The sequence below is a fragment of the Acipenser ruthenus genome, chromosome 4 (genome assembly GCF_902713425.1).
Source record: "Acipenser ruthenus chromosome 4, fAciRut3.2 maternal haplotype, whole genome shotgun sequence".
NCBI lineage: Eukaryota > Metazoa > Chordata > Actinopteri > Acipenseriformes > Acipenseridae > Acipenser > Acipenser ruthenus.
In genome coordinates, this window is record NC_081192.1 from 89,716,090 (window position 1) to 89,735,525 (window position 19,436).

General features: G+C 37.2%; 2 protein-coding genes across 7 annotated transcripts; one reads left to right on the forward strand and one right to left on the reverse strand.

Annotated features, from left to right (window-relative positions):
- The first annotated feature begins 2,243 nt into the window (after positions 1–2,243).
- On the forward strand, positions 2,244–4,766 carry LOC117399324 (protein YAE1 homolog). Of its 2 annotated transcripts, none has more exons than XM_033998419.3 (3): positions 2,244–2,487; positions 3,179–3,300; positions 3,902–4,766. In XM_033998419.3, the coding sequence occupies exons 1-3, from the start codon at positions 2,374–2,376 to the stop codon at positions 4,347–4,349; spliced, it is 684 nt and encodes a 227-aa protein (XP_033854310.3). In that variant the 5' UTR covers positions 2,244–2,373; the 3' UTR covers positions 4,350–4,766. The 2 variants fall into 2 exon arrangements, with proteins under 2 accessions (XP_033854310.3, XP_058879051.1); XM_059023068.1 differs by having other exon boundaries at positions 2,365–2,502.
- A 961-nt stretch (positions 4,767–5,727) lies between these two features.
- On the reverse strand, positions 5,728–19,196 carry zgc:111976 (mediator of RNA polymerase II transcription subunit 1-like). Of its 5 annotated transcripts, none has more exons than XM_033999597.3 (17): positions 18,768–19,196; positions 17,213–17,316; positions 16,028–16,109; positions 15,266–15,320; positions 13,888–14,020; positions 13,430–13,458; positions 12,670–12,741; positions 12,508–12,582; positions 11,852–11,928; positions 11,402–11,467; positions 10,750–10,861; positions 10,260–10,384; positions 9,609–9,721; positions 7,492–7,696; positions 7,118–7,213; positions 6,623–6,725; positions 5,728–6,198 (listed from the first exon to the last, which is right to left on the reverse strand). In XM_033999597.3, the coding sequence occupies exons 2-17, from the start codon at positions 17,282–17,284 to the stop codon at positions 5,943–5,945; spliced, it is 1,671 nt and encodes a 556-aa protein (XP_033855488.1). In that variant the 5' UTR covers positions 17,285–17,316; positions 18,768–19,196; the 3' UTR covers positions 5,728–5,942. The 5 variants fall into 5 exon arrangements, with proteins under 5 accessions (XP_033855488.1, XP_058879047.1, XP_058879049.1 ...); XM_059023064.1 differs by lacking the exon at positions 18,768–19,196 and adding an exon at positions 17,995–18,758; XM_059023066.1 differs by lacking the exon at positions 18,768–19,196 and adding an exon at positions 17,883–18,758.
- Between the last annotated feature and the right edge of the window lie 240 nt (positions 19,197–19,436).

A 19,436-nucleotide genomic window follows, 5' to 3' on the forward strand; every position in this document is an offset into this window, starting at 1 on the left:
TCTAGTGGAAATACAGTGTAAATGGGCAGGAGTGTGGAGTAGTGGTTAGGGCTCTGGGCTCTGGACTCTAGACCGCAGGGGTCGTTCAATCCCTGGTAGGGGACACTGCTGCTGTACCCTTGAGCAAGGTACTTTACCTAGAATGCTCCAGTAAAAACCCAACTGTATAAATGGGTCATTGTATATAAAAAAATAATGTGTACAAAAAAAATAAATGTAATTGTATGTAAAAATAATGTGATATCTTGTAACAATTGTAAGTCGCCCTGGATAAGAGCGTCTGCTAATAAATAAATAATAATAATGTAATCCTGTTGAAAGCAGCCCAGAGGTTTATTGGTACAGTATTTTCAGCAAATATTTTTTATTTACATTTACTGTTGTACATTATAAAAGTTTATCATTGTCAATTTTTTTAATGTTGCCATAGTTTGTAATCATATTTGTCTGGGCTTTACAATACGTAACTATAGTTTACCATGCTTTCAATATGCTTTATTACACTTTCATAAGCCTTTTACTTTGGTAAACTTGTATATATTGTCCCATAGGTTACCTTCAACACATATTATTATTATTATTATTATTATTATTATTATTATTATTATTATTATTATTATTATTATTATATCACCCTTCATTTAAATGTGCTTTATTTTGCTCTTATCTGCCCCCTATTTTACTGCATTTAATCCTGTACTTCAGAATACTGTAATCTGCCAAGTGTTTAAACTGTAGTACTTTGTATTTAATCACATCCTGCTGTAACTATCACTATTTAATCATATCCTGATGTAACTATCACTATTATCTGCTGTATTATTGAATTGTGGTTTGTCACACTTGTACTTTGCTTGAACAAAAGTTATGGTATCTCTTGCTCTTATTGTATTATTGTAACACTTGAAATGTATTTGCTTACGATTGTAAGTCGCCCTGGATAAGGGCGTCTGCTAAGAAATAAATAAATAATAATAATAATAATAATAATAATAATAATAATAATAATAATAATAATAATAATAATAATAATAATATTGTTCGTTTTAAATTAATTGAGAATAATTAACAGGATAGTATCTTCTAACAATCAGGTAGCTGGCTTAAAACTGTATACATACTGTAAAGCTAAAGTATTAGTTACAATGTACTTAGTTTAAATGTACCTATTATTGTGGAAAAATACATTTTTTGTTATGAATGCATATAGTTTTAAAAGAATTAGCTAAATCGCTATTTTTCATGTGGCACAAAACATATTCATATTAGATGAATGAATAAAAGTGTTGGACAGCACATTACTGCCAGCTACTGGTAGGTAATCCATTACAAATTGCTGAGGGCATTAACACATTTTAATTATATTTTAAAGAAGAAATATTGTAAATATTCATGGGTATAGTGACACAGTATTAGAAATAATTTAACTGCAATCCATTTGTACCTTTCATAGTTGTTATAAGACTACAAGAAGTTACAATTTTATTAACACCTGGAATTAAAAGAGGCCACAATTTTAAAGATACCTATTTGACAAAATAAGAAAAAGATTAATACAAATCCCACTACTCCTCTAATCTTTGCCACACACACACACATCTCTAGTATATTTAATCTATATTTTCAATCTATATTTTCCCTTTTTGCAGGAACAGAACATCAGATAGATATTCTGCTGGGTGCTACTCTCCGAAGTACAGTGGTGATTGTTTAAGTAATATAAATCCATACAGTTCTTATTTTACAAATACAAACACAGTATTAGCATACACACCAGATTTAGCTTTCTATAGGAAAGGGACTGTTCCTTCAGTACACGGAAGGTGTCGTTAAACTAAAAAGGACTTATTTAGCTTGAACATAATTAGCTGCACGTGGTAGAGAAACTGAACTGTATTGGTCAAATATACCGATTTATGTGATTCATTGTTACATATATAATATTACAGGCTACTACGGCTCTCAGATATTTCACAGCCAGAATTTTTCACGTAGCTAGGCAAAAAGTGTCACGTATTTTTAACTAATTTCATAGCGTAGACTTTTGAATCAGAATTCAAACATCCCCATAGAAATTTTATATCAACAAAGAATAATTAATCTTTTTGTGCACCTCTAATCTACAGACTACCGAAACTTTTTTTGTTTCAACCATCGGTTTGTTATAACAACAATTTATTAAAATTGCACATTCACTAAAATGAGTGACACTACATTCAAATCAGCCGTAAATATTTTCAGAGCGCGCATTTCGATGACGTTTCACACACTCTATAGAATTCACACGCGATCAGGACCGTACTTATTCGTGGATTGTTTTTAGCAGGTTGAAGAGAGACGTTTACTGAACATATTTGTTCTAAACTAGGATCGATGTCTTGGGTGAAAGCAGTCCCGTCCTTTGGAGAGGATGTGTTTGATGAAGATATGGATGATGTAAATCTTCAGCAGAAGGAATGGAAGAGTAACATGGAGAAACGGATCAAGGTAAATTCTGAATAGGTATATTTATATTGTGTTATCTACTTCCACACTCCAGTACTGTGCAGTCAACTAGTACAAATACAATGTTGTACGTTGCACACACAGATCTACGATTTAAGAAACATACCTGGCTTGAAAGTCAACTGGTTTCGTTATTTAGTATAGGCTAATATTTAGAGCGTGCCTGGTATAAATAAAGGCTATATATAGTAGATATTCACAAGCAAAGGTAAATCCGGGTAGTTTTAAGAATAAAGAGGCAATCAGAAAATTGGTTTTCGTTTTCTGCAGTAACATTGGATGGGATATCAGTGTTGTGTGATGACAAACGTGTACTTGAGGTGTTATTAAAACCGAATTAATTGAAGTTAATGTGTCTCAACAGCTGGATACTTGTTTTTAAAAAGCATATTGCCGTTTTGGCTCAGCCTATGTGTTAAAGCTCTTTTAGTTGAGAGGAAACAAAACATTCAGTATGAAAGGGTTGGTTGTTTGTTTGTTTGTTTCCACATTGTTTCCTGTAAATTTGTGTCTAATAAAAACACAAACTGTATGGAACACTGGGCCTTTTAAAAATGAACCATACGTTTGTTGGAATATGAGGTTTGTGACCAATTTGTACAAAAAATAAATCTTATGGTACTGTTGTGCAGATCGTGCTTTTGCCAAACTGTTTGCATGTCTTTATTATCAGGATGGATATCGAGATGGTATGGATGCAGGCAAAGAGGCTTCGCTTCAGCATGGGTTCGATCAGGGTTACAAAGAGGGAGCATCAAGGATGGGGGTCATTGGACAACTCAAAGGAATTCTCAGGTGAGCCTTGCAGGGCCAGATTGCCAATGAAATACATTTTCTATGGAGGGAGCAATTTACCTGCCCAAGTCTATGATAGCCCTGCTCATCATCATTTCACAGTTGCTGGAACAATAGAAACATCCCCAGTGATTCATGAGATATTGCCCCCTCATGTTTTAGGCTTCAGTTTTCAGCACGAATTGCCCCTTGGCATCAAAAAGCCAGTTTTTTTTATTGTTATATTTTGAGTGCAATGGTAGCCCAAGATATAGCACAGACAGGGACAGACTGCAACTTCTCTTCTATCTTGTTACTTTTGTGTGACAACGTTCATAATTACTGTTACTATTGTAGGAATCTGAACGGTTTCATAGTGTAATGGCATGGATTGCAGCTTATCTTGGTTCAGTGAAACCACTGTCTCCATTTTGTTATTCCAGATAACCCATGACAGATGTCTGCTAAATAGTCGGCTCCAGAGCCTGCCGAATCATGTGTCCGGCTTACTTTTAAAGACCTGTGAATGAAACAAGGGGCTCGACATGCATGTGAACCTGGTGGTCAGGCTGAGGATCTCTTCTTATTGCTTTCAATAAGATGTTCTTTGGTATTTTTTCAGTGCCTTGCAGTCATGGTGCCAGCTTCAAAAAAAAGACTCCAACACCACTGCTAGAGTAAGTCATCTACTTCAGGAAGTGGACCAGCAGGAGGAACGAATGACAGAGAAATTGAAAAATTGTCAGCAGACCCACATGGGAGAGTTAACGGACATCATTGAAGACATAGGCATTGCAAAACCTACACAGGAACCAGACTCTGAATCTTGCAGCAATCCCAAAGGGACTGACTATTGCAATTCAGGTGGGGAAGCTGGAAAGAACTGTTGCAAGAGTCAAAGCACAAGTTCAGGGTCACACAAAGGGTGTCAGCCATCATCAGAAACTGTGAATGTCACACAACAAAATCTAGGACAGCTTTTAAGGCAGTGTATTGATTTAGTGGGGGAGCTTGGACTTCCAGCAGAGTTGATGCAACATATTCACCAGTTAATCAGCATTCCTCTTTAGCACATAAATGCAGGACCATATTTCTAACTTGTATAATAAAGCTCTTAGTAAAGAATGGTGTTTTTCTCTTTTTTTTTATAATTACTCAGTCATTTGAGTTTGCAAATCTTCACCTATCTCTGGTAATATCTCCTAAACCATTTCATATAGCAGCTTCATGTTTGGTTTTTAGAGAATAAAGACTTGAGGATAGTGCCTGGTGCTCATGTATTCTGTTGTTTTTATAGGCTGTTTGACTCTCGCACTGTTAACTTCAGGCCCTGTTTTTGACACAAGTGCTTTTTAGTTGGAGATCAGCTGTATTCGTAGATTTTTTTCTCAATACAGTTCCATTACAGGTGGTATCTAGTAGAAATTTTCACTTACACATTTTTTTAACAAATAGATGCTTTATGTTCATTCACAGAAATTCTCCATGTATAGTTTTATGTTGCTTTCATATACAGTGTTCTTCTGTGTCCACTCCAACAACAAATATTCTCAGAGCTTTGTTTCTTATGTCTAATTCACCAGAATCCTTTCAAATCTCATCCTCAGTACAATGATATTCAGTGGAGCACATAATTGATACATTGAGTAGATGAAAATGGATTTAATTACTGGAATAACTTTTAGGGCTATGTGTAAAATGTGAGTTGACAGGGAACATCGTATTAATCTGGCACTCTCGCTGGTTAGAAAGGCAAAAATAATCAGGGGCTGTTTTACCTCATAGAGCTACAGGCACCCACTCTTCAGCTCCTGAAAGTCTAAAGACAATTGCTGCTGGTATTGGAAGATGTCTACTGACCTTCAATTCTCCAGAGCAGTTATGAGGAATTAATGCAGTGAGGAAACATAATTGCACATTGGGACAAAAAATGGGAGTAAAGTAACTGGAGGGCAAAGGTGCTGCATTTATATTTCACTCCCACCAGTACAATAAACTTGGATGCAGACACACGCACTGCAAGGGGCAACCCAAATTAGAAACCACTCTGCACTGGTTAGCAGTCCTGTGCCTCTAAAGCTTGATTGATTTTACTAAGGAATAGTTTCAGAGATAGGTTGGAGTTTGTTCGATGAACAAAAACAAACTGCGATTTAAAAAGAAAAAGATGCCAGGGTGGAAAAATGTGGACCACTCAGCTCAGCCTGGGTGCATCTGGCATATAAATTCAATGGGCAGCCAATCAACAACCACTGCCATAACATGTAGCAATTTTCCAGTACAGTTCTGCAGAATCCTAATTAAGTACTTAAAAGTTATGTTGTGTCCATTTAGTCTAGGTCGGATAATCTACCAGCCAAATAGGAGGTTGGAATATCAAAAACCACCATTCTCTAACTATTAATTTTTTCAGACTGTAGATCATACGGGTCATGGAAAGACAACTAATTTATTTCAATTTTTATTAAATTTGTCAGAATAGGAAAATGAAACATACTGTAATTATCCCAGTGTTCTCTTTCTGTAAAGTTACTTGGTGCTGAAAGAGTTAGGTTAAAGCAGGCAAGTGTAAAACATTGTTTAAAAGAAACAATTTTTCTGCAGTGTGTTGTTACAGGTGCCTAGCCTATTCTGCTAGCGGTTAACTTGTAAAGCTCGTGTATTCACAAAGCTGAAAGCAGCTGTTTGCTGACCATACAGGAAACATTCACTAATGCATCAGGATAAGGGTTAATTGTTTGTATATTTACTTCAGCATCAGAATCTGGAGCAGGTACAGAGACAACATAATAAGAACAGGTGGGAGGGGGGGTTGTGGAGGAAGGCAGTATAGGAGCTTCGGTTATAGCAGGAGGCACATTATTCCATTGGGCTGCTTTCCGACTGATTGCCCTCATGGTGACTGGGATAGACATGCAACTAGATAGAGACAAAAAACAAAAAAAACTCACTCTTCTGTTCAAATTACACAGTTTGCTACCACAGTTTACATTTATCCCTTTCTAATGTCAGATTTTAACCTTGCACAAGGCACCATATGATGGGTTACAAGCCATTAAAAAAATTAAAAGGCTGAAGGGTCAAAGACATCTGGGAATTTAATTATAGTATGTCCGCAAACTTGTTTCTGGATGTCGCCCAAAACTAAAATGTCAGAAAATACTTTTTACTTTCAGCCCACTGAATTGAATGGAAAGGCAAGGGTCAGGTGCAAACAGTACTTTTAAAAAACTAACCTCTTACCATTCAACTGAAGAGCAAGCTCTGTAGTCGAGCAGCAAAACAGGTCTTATGCCGATGTCAGTATTAACACATCAGCCACCACGAGGAGTAAAATGCTTACCGGTTTAGAACCTTTGTAATATAATCGTTCACAGACATATCAGGTGCTCCTGTTGTATACAGCTTGCTGGTAATATGCCTTGAATTGTCAACATCCACAACAACTAGTATGAAAAAAGGTATAGGTTTACATTTTAAATTTGAGCAGCAAAAATAACAAGGCAGCAGAAATGATATTGGAGAATGGGTTCAGTACACACTAGCAGTATTGTTTGATATAGGTTTTTGTAATGTATTAACTAAAAAAAATACAAACATTGTTTTGTCTACCTTCTACAACATATATTACAAAATTGCTTTTCACAAGGTGTTCACCAAAAAACCAAACACACTTCATGTTGCATCCAGATTATTTGATTTATATATGGAAAAGACTCCACGCCACGTCCTCTCTCAGTGGGGTTGCATTTAGATGCAATATGAGCACAACATCACTACAGCTATCAGTGCTGCACTATCAAACCTGGAAGAGAAGAAGTGCGTTATCAACAGTTACCTGTTGCCAAAGTGTCATTGAGAGGGTGTTGGAATGAGACAGAAAAGCTGCTGTCAGCCAAATAGTTCACTTCAAAATGAAGCGATGCAGGAAATCCTACAAAAAAAAAAAATTGGTACATCACTTTTCACTCCCAAGGCCACACTGTAATAGAAATCAACTTAGACATATTTCACTTTATTTTCTACAGAATTTACATTAATGAAATAAAGAGCAGTTTCACTATTAACAAGCAATATCCATCTATACAAAACATTTACCATTTTACCAAGATCACTGTATTATTCTCAATTTGAATCTTGTAAAGCGATTATTATTATTTTTTATTATTATTTTTTTTTACAGATTTGTGGTTATTTGCTGCACAATGCTACCTTTGTCAGCTCTGTTCACTGTGATGCAGCTGGCTATCAAGGTGTTGTAAGCAGACTGGTGCCGGAGTATCTCCAGTATAGAAGGCACCTGTTCTGGGTGGCTGAATGGAATCTTGTTGATCAGAGCTCCCTCCGGAGGCTTCTTTAGGTGCAGCGATGCTTCTTGTGAAAGAACATAGCTGTGAAAATGGTTATCTGGAAGAGACTAAATAAAATTCAGTAGTTACTCACCATTATATATATATTATATATATATATATATATATATATATATACAGACATGCTCAAATTTGTTGGTACCCCTCCACAAAAAACGTAGAATGCACAATTCTCTGAAATAACTTGAAACTGACAAAAGTAATTGGCATCCACCATTGTTTATTCCATATTTAATAGAAATCAGACTGCTTTTGATTTTTTATTCAACATAATATTGTAAATAAGAAAACAAATGAAAATGGCATGGACAAAAATGATGGGACCGCTAACCTAATATTATGTTGCACAACCTTTAGAGGCAATCACTGGAATCAAACGTTTTCTGTAGCTCTCAATGAGACTTCTGCACCTGTTAACAGGTAGTTTGGCCCACTCTTCCTGAGCAAACTGCTCCAGCTGTCTCAGGTTTGATGGGTGCCTTCTCCAGACTGCAAGTTTCAGCTCTTTCCATAGATGTTCGATAGGATTCAGATCAGGACTCATAGAAGGCCACTTCAGAATAGTCCAATGTTTTGTTCTTATCCATTCTTGGGTGCTTTTAGCTGTGTGTTTTGGGTCATTATCCTGTTGGAGGACCCATGACCTGCGACTGAGACAGAGCTTTCTGACACTGGGCAGTACGTTTCGCTCCAGAATGCCTGGATAGTCTTGAGATTTCATTGTGCCCTGCACAGATTCAAGGCACCCTGGGCGAGGTGCAGCAAAGCAGCCCCAAAACATAACCGAGCCTCCTCCATGTTTCACTGTAGGTATGATGTTCTTTTCTTTGAAAGCTTCATTTTTTCATCTGTGAACATAGAGCTGATGTGACTTTCCAAAAAGCTCCAGTTTTGACTCATCTGTCCAAAGGACATTCTCCCAGAAGGATGGTGGCTTGTCAATATGCATTTTAGCAAATTCCAGTCTGGCTTTTTTATGTTTTTCTGTCAAAAGTGGATTCCTCCTGGGTCTTCTTCCATGGAGCCCACTTTCGCTCAAAAAGTGATGGATGGTGTGATCAGAAACTGACGTACCTTCACCTTGGAGTTCAGCTTGTATCTCTTTGGTAATTATCCTTGGTTCTTTTTCTACCATTCGCACTATCCTTCTGTTCAATCTGGGGTCGATTTTCCTCTTGCGGCCACGCCCAGGGAGGTTGGCTACAGTTCCATGGACCTTAAACTTCTTAATAATATTTGCAGCTGTTGTCACAGGAACATCAAGCTGCTTGGAGATGGTCTTGTAGCCTTTACCTTTACCATGCTTGTCTATTATTTTCTTTCTGATCTCCTCAGACAACTCTCTCCTTTGCTTTCTCTGGTCCATGTTCAGTGTGGTGCACACAATGATACCAAACAGCACAGTGACTACTTTTCTCCATTTAAATAGGCTGAATGACTGATTACAAGATTGGAGACATGTGTGATACTAATTCAAGAAACGAATTAGTTTGAAATATCACTATAATCCAATTATTTATTATCTTTTCTAAGGGGTACCAACAAATGTGTCCAGGCCATTTTAGAATATCTTTGAGAATAAGCAATAATTCATATATTTTCACAGCTTCTTTGCTTTATTCTATGACATACCAAAGGCATGCAAGTATACATGATAAAATAGCTTTTAATTTCATCACTTTTCAGGAGGAATGAAGCATTATTTCAATGAGCTGTAAGGGTAACAACAAATTTGAGCACGTCTGTATAGATATATATATATATAATTTATTTTTTAAGTGTCATTGTTGTTAACCAGCACAACCAAAAGCAACCAAGTAACAAATGTTTTTGCTCGCACCTGAACATGAAAGTTAGGAAATTTTCCTCCCTCTGAAGCCATTTTTAACAGAAAAACAAACTTGCATTTTATTTTATTGTTTGCAAGTGTTTTATAAATTGTAGCAAGTAAGCACTTACCACCAAAAAGTACTGGTCCAAGTGATCTACTGTGCAGTGTTTCTGTTCCAGAACAGCCTTTGTCAACAGCTGGTAGAAAGGAATGTACTGGAGCTCCTCAGCCATTGAAATCCCTATAAATATGAACAGTGCTCAACCAGCTGAGAGACAGCTGTGTAGCGCATAGCTTCTGATGATTCCGACTAAGTAGGATTCAGCCAGGTGTACAGCATATATACTGAAATACCATCCAAATGACCAGATAAAACCTATACAAGACTTTTGTAGGGGGGGTGGATGGGAGTGTAGGTTTAAATAATCCAGATGGAAGTCGATCTACAATATCACAGCCCTGATATTGTATTTTAATCCCACTAACGATGATTGTTCTTTGATTTTAACAGAGCATTTAAAATGTGTACCTGAAGATTTTATTTTTAATTCATAATACAGACATTAATCCAAAAATAGCCATCAAAAGTATTTAAAAGGCAAAGGGTGGCAAGCAGGATGGTTTTCTCAACAATATTGTGTTAAAGTGGAAACTATCCTCCATCCTCTAATGATTCCAAATTCTGCATCTTGACTAATTGTTTGTGCTTGCATGTCCCAGTAGTATAGAATCTGGGTTTTCTAGAACAGCTACCCTGTATGGACAGAAAATAACAGAACCTGTCAGCCTCTGTATGTTTTCAATGAAGCTGGTGAGAATGGGAAAGGGCTCAGGAAATTTCAGAAAGAAGCAAGCTGGCAGATCCATGCTGACCGCTCCATCCAAACCACGAAACAAAGAGGCCCTGTAAAAATACCACATTTACAATAACGAATCTGTCAGCTAAGCAGGGGATTCAACTCCCATACAAAGGACAACTGTAAAGCTGTATTTATTATCTTAATGTTACTGAAAGACTTCAAATTAGTACAACCTTGAGGCAGGAGGAAAACAAACAAAGATGCTTTGCAAATTATGGCAAGATTATGTAATGAAAAGATGTTTGTTGTACATTGTTGAAGCAGATTATAAACAGGATCGTTCCAGAACTCAAGGCAATCCACAGCTATTAACAACATCTCCATTCCTCTGTCACTTATGGTGCTACAAGAAATGTCAATAAAATACTCATAATGGAAAGTAACAAAGCAATGTCTTTTGAGGGTTTACCTTTCATTCTCTACCTGCTGAGAATCTTCAATCAAAGAAGCCACAGGAAGCTTGTGTAAAATGCTTGTTCCATCAACAGTGACCAGAACCTTATTCCCATAGCAACTTAAACCTGAAAAATAAAATCTCTGGTTTCAAAATGCAAATAATTTGAAGCAAGAAGCCCAATACCCATTGAATTTGGCTACTAATCACAGTTTGGTTCCACTTATGGAAGTGTAGGATATAGGACCACCTGTAAATTGTCAACAAAGCAGTTGCAGCCGAGTTGAAACTGGTACAGTTACATTTAAAAATAAAATCATGCACATTACTGCTGTATATCAAAAAATAAAATGTACATGATTTGTTCCTTCAAGTAATAAGGGTATAATAAATAAGACTATTCATACAAATGTAAAGCACTGTTTTAATGAATGTTTTGCTTAGGACTGATTCATTAAATTTGCAGTTCATGAAAAAATGCTTGAGGGAGACTTAGAAGTTCATTTTCACATTTCAAACCACTTCAATCCGAGTTTTAAAAAAGTCTTAAACATTTACATTTTTATGAATACAGTAGGGCCCAACATCACTTTACAAACATTAAAACACTATATGTATAGAGTATGAAGAACAGAATATATAGACCAAAAGAGATCATTGACTGTACCTGGCATCATTTGTTCTTCAAGTTGGTCATAAGGAGTAATGAAGTATTCAATGCTCATTGGGTTCCCTGCAGTAAAACAAACCAAACTTGTTCCCCCCACCTACACAAAAGCAGATAAGGTGGATGCTGCAACAGCATGCAAGCTTAAACAGGAAGACAGTTTATTTCAAAGTAGAGATACAACTGGAAAGGAAAACAAGCCAAATTTCAGCTAGATCAGCTTATTCAAAAACCTTTCTTTATCTTGACTGAAGGCAGAACATAACTTCATTATAATGAATTATTAGAAACTACTTGTAATATCTAATTATTTCTAATTATAAAGTCATAAGACTAGAGAATGCATTGTTATTTAGTGCAAGTAGAACAATTTCTAGCATGAATAGAATGTATAGCCACTTCAGAGCTTGTGGAGATTTGTTATTAGAGGTCTGATATAGAGTGGTTTACCTTCTCTCCTTGGCACCAAATTCCCAACTCTTCCATGCAGTATGGCATCAATGCGTGGGTTAGTGTTAACTACTGGTCTAAATACACCAAACACAATAATGCAAGTAGATCAAAAGAGGAAATTGGTCCAGGGTTTATTTTGCTCCTGAAGAAACAGTCAATGAAACTAGATACACGGTTCAAATTTATCAACCCACCTGCCAAATACAAATCCAAAGTAAAATCCAACAGAAATTAATTCAACAAATTCCACATTGATGTTTGTTATACCTTCAAGTTTCAACTCCTAGAGATACAGCAGCAATCAATACATCAAGCATCAACCAGAGAGAAAGCATTTTAGTCTGCTCCCCATACAAGCTTTTCTTTACTACACTGTAAAACTTAAGCCTATGGCAGTTGGCGTGATAATAATCATCTTTTAAATTGATGCTGTTGTGGCAGCAGGAGGACAAGGAGGTACATACCCAAATGTTTTGCTCTTTAGAACACTTTACAGCCAGCTAAATTACAAGCAAGCATAGAAAAAGTTTATTTTTGTAGACTTAGTAAGGCTTTAAAGCACCAATCTCATCATTTAGTTTTATTGTTAGGTTGCAGGATTCATGGAACTACATTTTGTTTTTGTAAAACTAATTGACATGTTTAGGGAATACCTGGGAAACCGAGACATTTTCATCAGATCCGTCTCGAGCGACTGCAGGGCTAAATATGTCTTTATCTTGGTTTCACTAAAGACAGGAGAGGAAAAAAAAAAACACTTAATGTTCCAAGGCATACAACACACAGTAATGAACCTTAACAGGGTATAGCAATACCTATCTCCGTGAATGTGGTAGAGAGAGGAAAGCCCTTCCAGCTTCTTTGAAAAGTCTTCAAAATTCTTCAACCTGTGTGAAGTATATGTATTTCTAAAGAAATTTGACACACACAATGCAGTTTTACCATGCTTTTACCATGCACATTGGAATTGTCATCCTTAAAGGACAAAGTTCAGAAATTTGCCATCAATACAGCAAGGCACTGAAAAACAAGAATCTACACAGAAGTGTAGAAAGAATATAGAAATGTATCATAATAAAAACATTCAGTTATCCTCATAGGATTAACACATTTGAGGAAGGGTTTTCATTAACATACAGATGTCAAGGCAAGAAAGTCATTGCATTAGCCTGGTACCAAACATGAGATCATTACCATTTTCATTGCTATGAGGATATTCCTGTAAGGGAATGAAGAGCTGTATGTAATGGTTAACTCACTCCTCCAATGTACTTCAAGCATCCACCCTGTCCACTAGTAAGCCTTAGTTTGAAAAGGGACTCCTAATGACAGTAATGGATCAATGAGGGGAGCCTACAGCTGAACAAGTTGTGCTTCACTACTTTGCATTTATTGCTATAGGAAGTAAGGTTATTATAATAAATGTACAGCTGGAATGGATTCCCTTTAAAACATGCTTCATGTAGCCATCCTTCAAAGTCCAATCCAAACAGTCTACTCCTTCCCACTTTGAAGGTGGGGTTTCCTAGGATATGGGTTGTATGAGAAGATATCCTTTTAAAATATTTGTATTACCTCAAGAGTTTAATCAGTTCTTCGCAAGTCTGAAAAGTCACAAAATATTTGTTAGATTTGGATAAACAAATGTCATTGCATTCTTCAAGGGGCAACAAGAGGCCTGGCCTGGTAATGCAAATAGCTGGTGAATGTTTAAATGAAATGCAAATAAGCACAAGTTAACACTTCTTTCACCGAGAACTTTTTTTTAAAATCCTACTCCAAGTACCCCAATCAAGTTTTATATTTAGTTTTTTTCTTTTGTTATTGCAGTCTTTCAAAGTTATAGTTGAGCTATGTCATCAGTTTATAATCAAAATGCACAGCCATTCCCTCATTTCACATCAGAAAATGTAAGTCTTCATTGATCTGGTTAGGGGTCAGAGATTAGATATTACAAAATAAATACTTTACTAGAATCAGGCGTTTTGCTGACACTCTTCATCTTAAATACTTAAGTCAGTTAAATACATCACCACAGGAGCTTCTCCATGATGGGCGACTTTGACATCAAGAACCTCCCCACTTGGCTCCATGAGAACTTCCAGGTAAAACATGTCAGAGGTGATGTAACAAGTTGGTTCTGTGGGGCTTTGGTGAGAGCCAAGCCTGTGACAAGACAGAGGTGGAAGGGTGTGAGGAACAGACTATTGTTCATTGTCTTACAGCCTAAAAAAGGCTCATTTTGCAAAATAACTACAATTTGGAAAAAGTATTGCATATCAAGCGTTTGTTTTGAAAGTCATATTGGTCTCTAACACAACAAACTCAATGTGGACAATCTAGTGGCCTTGTGACACAGTTGTAAGCAGCTGAGACCTATTTTGAAGCACGTGCAAAGGCAAATGTGAGGAAGAAAACGTAATTTTAGGAATATGCTATTATATTACTGTAGACGTTCTTGCTGTATACTATTAATTATTGAATCCCTGTTTAAAAATGTGCCTGGTCTTCAAAAATAGGGCTCCTCGGTTAAACGGAGGGTTGTACTGCTAAAATACTTATTTTCCCCCGTTCCTAAATACTCCCCCTCAACCATCCAGAACATTTATTTTGCCATTGAATTGTTGGCAGAATCAAAGTTAAACTATGCAGGGTACATTTAAAAAAAAAAAAACATTTTAATTGCATGAGGGCACTTCCAAAAAATCTTAGTTTTCTTAACATTGAGCTTCACATCTAACAAATTACTTGAACATTTGTCTTTGTGACACCTGTAAACCAGAACTCAACCAGTTAAGAATCCTAGATCACCCCAGAGACTAACCATGTTAATATACTGGTTTCCGTTATGGACATTCACACACTAATCTACTAAAACCAAGTATTGGACCTACCCAAGGAATACCTTGGTATGAACAAGGAAGCGCACTTGGTTTGAACCGTTTGAATTATGTATTTGTCAATATGCTACATATGGCCATATTTAATCAAGCCCAAAATGCAATTAGCACCATTCTTTGTAAAAAGTAAAATAAAACAGTTAATGCAACAAAACATAACAGACCATCCATGTTATTTATCTTGTAACACTTATTTCGTTCTGCAAAATGGCCAATTCTTTCTTGCTGTAAAAACCTGAATACATTTGGCACATAGTATATACTGTCTTAAGCACTCTGCAGTGGTGAAATTACCCACTAGAGGGAGCCACGACAGGCAGGTCTCTTAGTAATTCAACCTCTGCATTCCCAGGCTCTACACAATCAAGTATAAGTTAGTAGGAACATGTGTATTCCCCAATATATTTTAGTCCATAGTTTCATTTTTCTTAGCTTCAGTACCAACATTTTAACAATTACACAATTGTAAACAATTTCTCTGTGAGAACTATGCAAATAGAACAGCACTTACCCTTTTTGCTTAGCTATAGTTTCTAGTCTGGTTGCCATGGCTGTCAAGGATGTAACTTGAAGAATAAAGAGATACCAGCAGAAAGTTAACTTAATAAACTACAAATACACACGCATTACATTCAATTAAAGTGCAGCACTGTTGTCTTTCAACAGGATTTATTACAGTCCTGTTGGAGCTTTGAATGCAAGCATTTCTCAATAGGAAATATTGTATAATATACAGTATATAAATTCAGCTGTCTAGAGTTATAATACATTAGGTTATTTGAAAATGCAGTTCAACACAAAGGCAATTATTGCTTTGCAGCATCATTCAATGTACAGAGTGGGAAGAAAAATAAAAATGCTTTTGTGGACAAATCTTGAACCAAAACACAAGGATGCCATCCTTTAAGAGGAGTGGTTTGCGCACGTTGGCAATTCTGCAACATGTGTTGGCCGATCAAACAAACAGGTGTTGTGTGCAGTGTCTTCTACGACCCATAAACTTGTTCATTTGGTGCCTCCACTGAAACGCTTTTTGGCTGAAACATGTTTGTGACTTTCTTTATGGATTAGAATTTGAATCTGTTTGTTCTTCAAAAAATGAAGCTGTGAAAAGAATAATAAATAATGAAAATGACTTTTTGGAATTAATTTGTTTTGCTTATGAGTGCAGACCTTTGTCACATTGCTTAAAATGCCTCCATTTCCAAAATGTTTTTCCACAAATGGTCCCGACAACCACACTGTACAACTTTCTGGTAATAGAACACTTTACCATTCAAAGCTTTCTGAAGTCCTTCTAAGCAGCCCAACAAAGGTCGATTGCTGGCTAAGCCAAAACCACTTGTGGATTTGTCCTGAAAATATTGAAAAACTGTTATCAGGAAACAAAAGTATAAAATATTTAATACCTCCTTATGCCCTCCATTTCCTAGGCCTAAGATGATCTAGAGTAAAATGACACAGAGTTGGGTATTTACTGTGCATTTTACCCCACTCAGACCTCTCTCATCAAGCATCTCTTCAAACAGGAAAAACTGTCCCATCTTCAACTACATGAAAGACCATCTCCCAGGTGCAGTTGTAACCCCAAATATTATTAATTTATGAGCAGAAGAACTGAAAAAATGTATTTCTTTATGCTGGCTGCTTAACCCCCACACCACCCCTGTCATCATCCTCCCTTTTTACCCTAGAAAATAGAAGAGTCAGTGGAGACTTGATCAAAGACTTCAAAATCTTAAAAGGGGTCAATAATGTTAACCACAATCACTATCTCAAGCTTAGCACAGAGATCAGGACCGGAGGTCTTGTCACTCAGAGACTGGTGGGTGTATGGAATGTGTTACCAAGACATGTTATTACTGCCAATTCATCGAATCCTTCAACTGCTATATGGGTGTGTTTTTTTAATATATTTGCAGCTGCCAACAAGGCACACATCAACCTGCTTAAATGGACCCCACTCATTTGTAACTTCTCATGTTATTATGTTTTTCTATACTTGTTAGATGAAACAGCAGTTGACCCAGACACTAATTGCCAACATCAAAACTAGAACATCATATCAGATCAAATGGTTTGTAAACATAACATTAAAATAGACAAAAGATCTGTATCATTGATAACTGATAATGACACTCTGCAACATCGATATAGCCAAAGGATAAAACAATGTGGCAGTGAAAGGTTTTTACTGTACACACCTGTACTGGAATTTAACTAAGTAAATCAAAGAACACACCTGTCTACCAAACATTAAGACAATAACTCATAGTGTACAATCCTATACAACAGAAACTTAAAGTCACATTACCTCACAGCTCAGCATAATACAGGAAGGCCCTGATCATTTTGCTATAATTCTAAGAAAAACAAACATGGAACTTAAAACAATGTATGACAATTATTTCTGTATAGACTGTACACATTCCAATTGTTGTACACAGACAATCCTTACCATGCACCTGCGCACCAAGTTAAACGTCTCATTCCATTGCTTTTCTGCGTATTTGGAACGCAGTTTAACCATTAGTGCGTTTATATGGAGCGGCGTTTTGGTTTCTGTAATAAAGGGAACAAAGTTTTAACACAGTTCTGCATACAGTTTTACACATGCAAGAAAGTGGTTACCTTTTAAGTCCAAATTGAAAATATTGTGTTTGTTTTTTGTAAAAAACAAAACAAAAAAAAAACCATTATTTTTCACACACACACACACGTTATAACATTATGTTTTATTAGAAAAATACAGCCTGCAGTCATTTATACTACAAGGACATTGCGGGACTAAATACCTACAGTAACCATATGCAGTACTTCAGAGCCAAGCGTTTTTCCTTTACTGTTGTGTACTCAATAAACTTAGTTCAAAAAACGTTACACTTTCTTGTGTGTCACCAATCCACAAAGAAAGTAGCAACATATTTGTTTTGAAGACAGATGTTAGTTTGATTATAGTATTTATATTCAACAACCGCAAACAATCAATATGTAAATTAAATTACCGAATATTTAAAAGTTATATAGTCTAACACAAATATGACGTTATCCACTGTTGTGGATAAAAAATACTATATCATATGCCAAGATGTTATTTTTGTTACACGGTGTACACAGCATGATTTTACCTTTTCTGTCCTACAGTTTTTTGTTGTTGTTGTTATTGTTAATTAATTAAGTTGTATGTATATATGATACATTTCTGTCGCAACAAAGTGTGGAAAAAAAAAACAATTTCACCTTGTTTCATTGTATCAATCTCTCAAAAGCATCAGGTACAACGGAAGGGGCGGCGTGTATTAATCTTTCTGCACTGCACATGTGAAAATTTGGCACAGGTGAGGTGTGGGTATTACTTGCGCGTTCGCAGAACGATAAACACATTACAATTAGGATAATATGGGTACCAGGCAATTGTGAGATTGAAGGGGAATTACACTGTCGGCACTACTGTTGAAACAAATGTATTACAAATGGAAAGAGTTTAATAAAATAGCCCACTAGGAAAAAGTGAGGTTAAAAGGGAATCAAAGACGAAATACATAGCGCATGGCAAAAAATGTGCCATAAGGAATGGGAAACATTTATATATAATAAAACCATTGATACCGTAAATAATTCAGGGTAGTTCCAGTACAAAACAAGACATTGTAGGGAGCACGGGAGTAATTGACACACACACCAAAGCTCTTTCAGTACAATGCGGTTTTTACTGGCAGCTAAACAGCTAGCACCATCCACACACTCACACACAGCACGTACTTCCCAACCCCAACAGACAGACATCGCACAACAGGTAATTAACTACAAACAGTAAATTAACACATCTTTATAACTAGAACATAAGGCCAGGGCCAGATTAACGCATAGGCAAACTAGGTATGTGTCTATAGAGCCCGAACTCGGGGGAGCTTGGGTAACCACCGCTTGTAGCCATTTCTGTCCTGTCGCAGGTTCTGTCCATGCACGGTACAGCATACTTCCCCAGAGGCTCAAACAACCAGCGCTTTTACCTCCGAGGTGAGGGCTGACACCGAGTCCTAGGCTGGACGCTGACTCGGTGATAACCAGCAGATCAGCGTTACCAGCTCAGCGTCCAGACCTTGCTGACGCTGGAGCGCCGCCTCTTGCAACTCAAGTAAGGTTTCCATGACTACAGCGGCAGAAGTTATCCGCTCATCCAGAGACCGGCCAACCCAGTGCTGGACAAAGTAGTCGTACCCCTGCAGTGCTTCCATCCAGCGAGCCACCTGTCCTTCAGGCTCGTGGAAGTTAAGCAGCTACCGCAGGGATGCATGATCCATACGCACATGGAAATTCCTCCCGTGAAGGTAGGGGGAAAGCGGTGCACGGCCTGTACTACAGTCAATAGTTCCCGGTGAGTAATACAATAGTTCCGCTCTGTTTTACTCGGAGCGCGGCTGTAGTTTGTAGGCTGTAATTGCTCCCCGTCTGGGCCCTCCTGGGCCAGCACCACCCCGATCCCCATGTTGCTCGCATCCATGTCCAGGATGATTATTTTCCGGGGATCGGGGAATGCCAAGACCGGGGCTTTCACGAGGACCTCCTGCAGTTCTCCAAAGGCGGCTGCGCAATCGGTGTCCCAGGCAAATCGGACCCCTTTTCTGGTCAAACGGTGCAGGGGCCTGCCGATCTGTGCAAATTCATTCACAAAGCGGCAA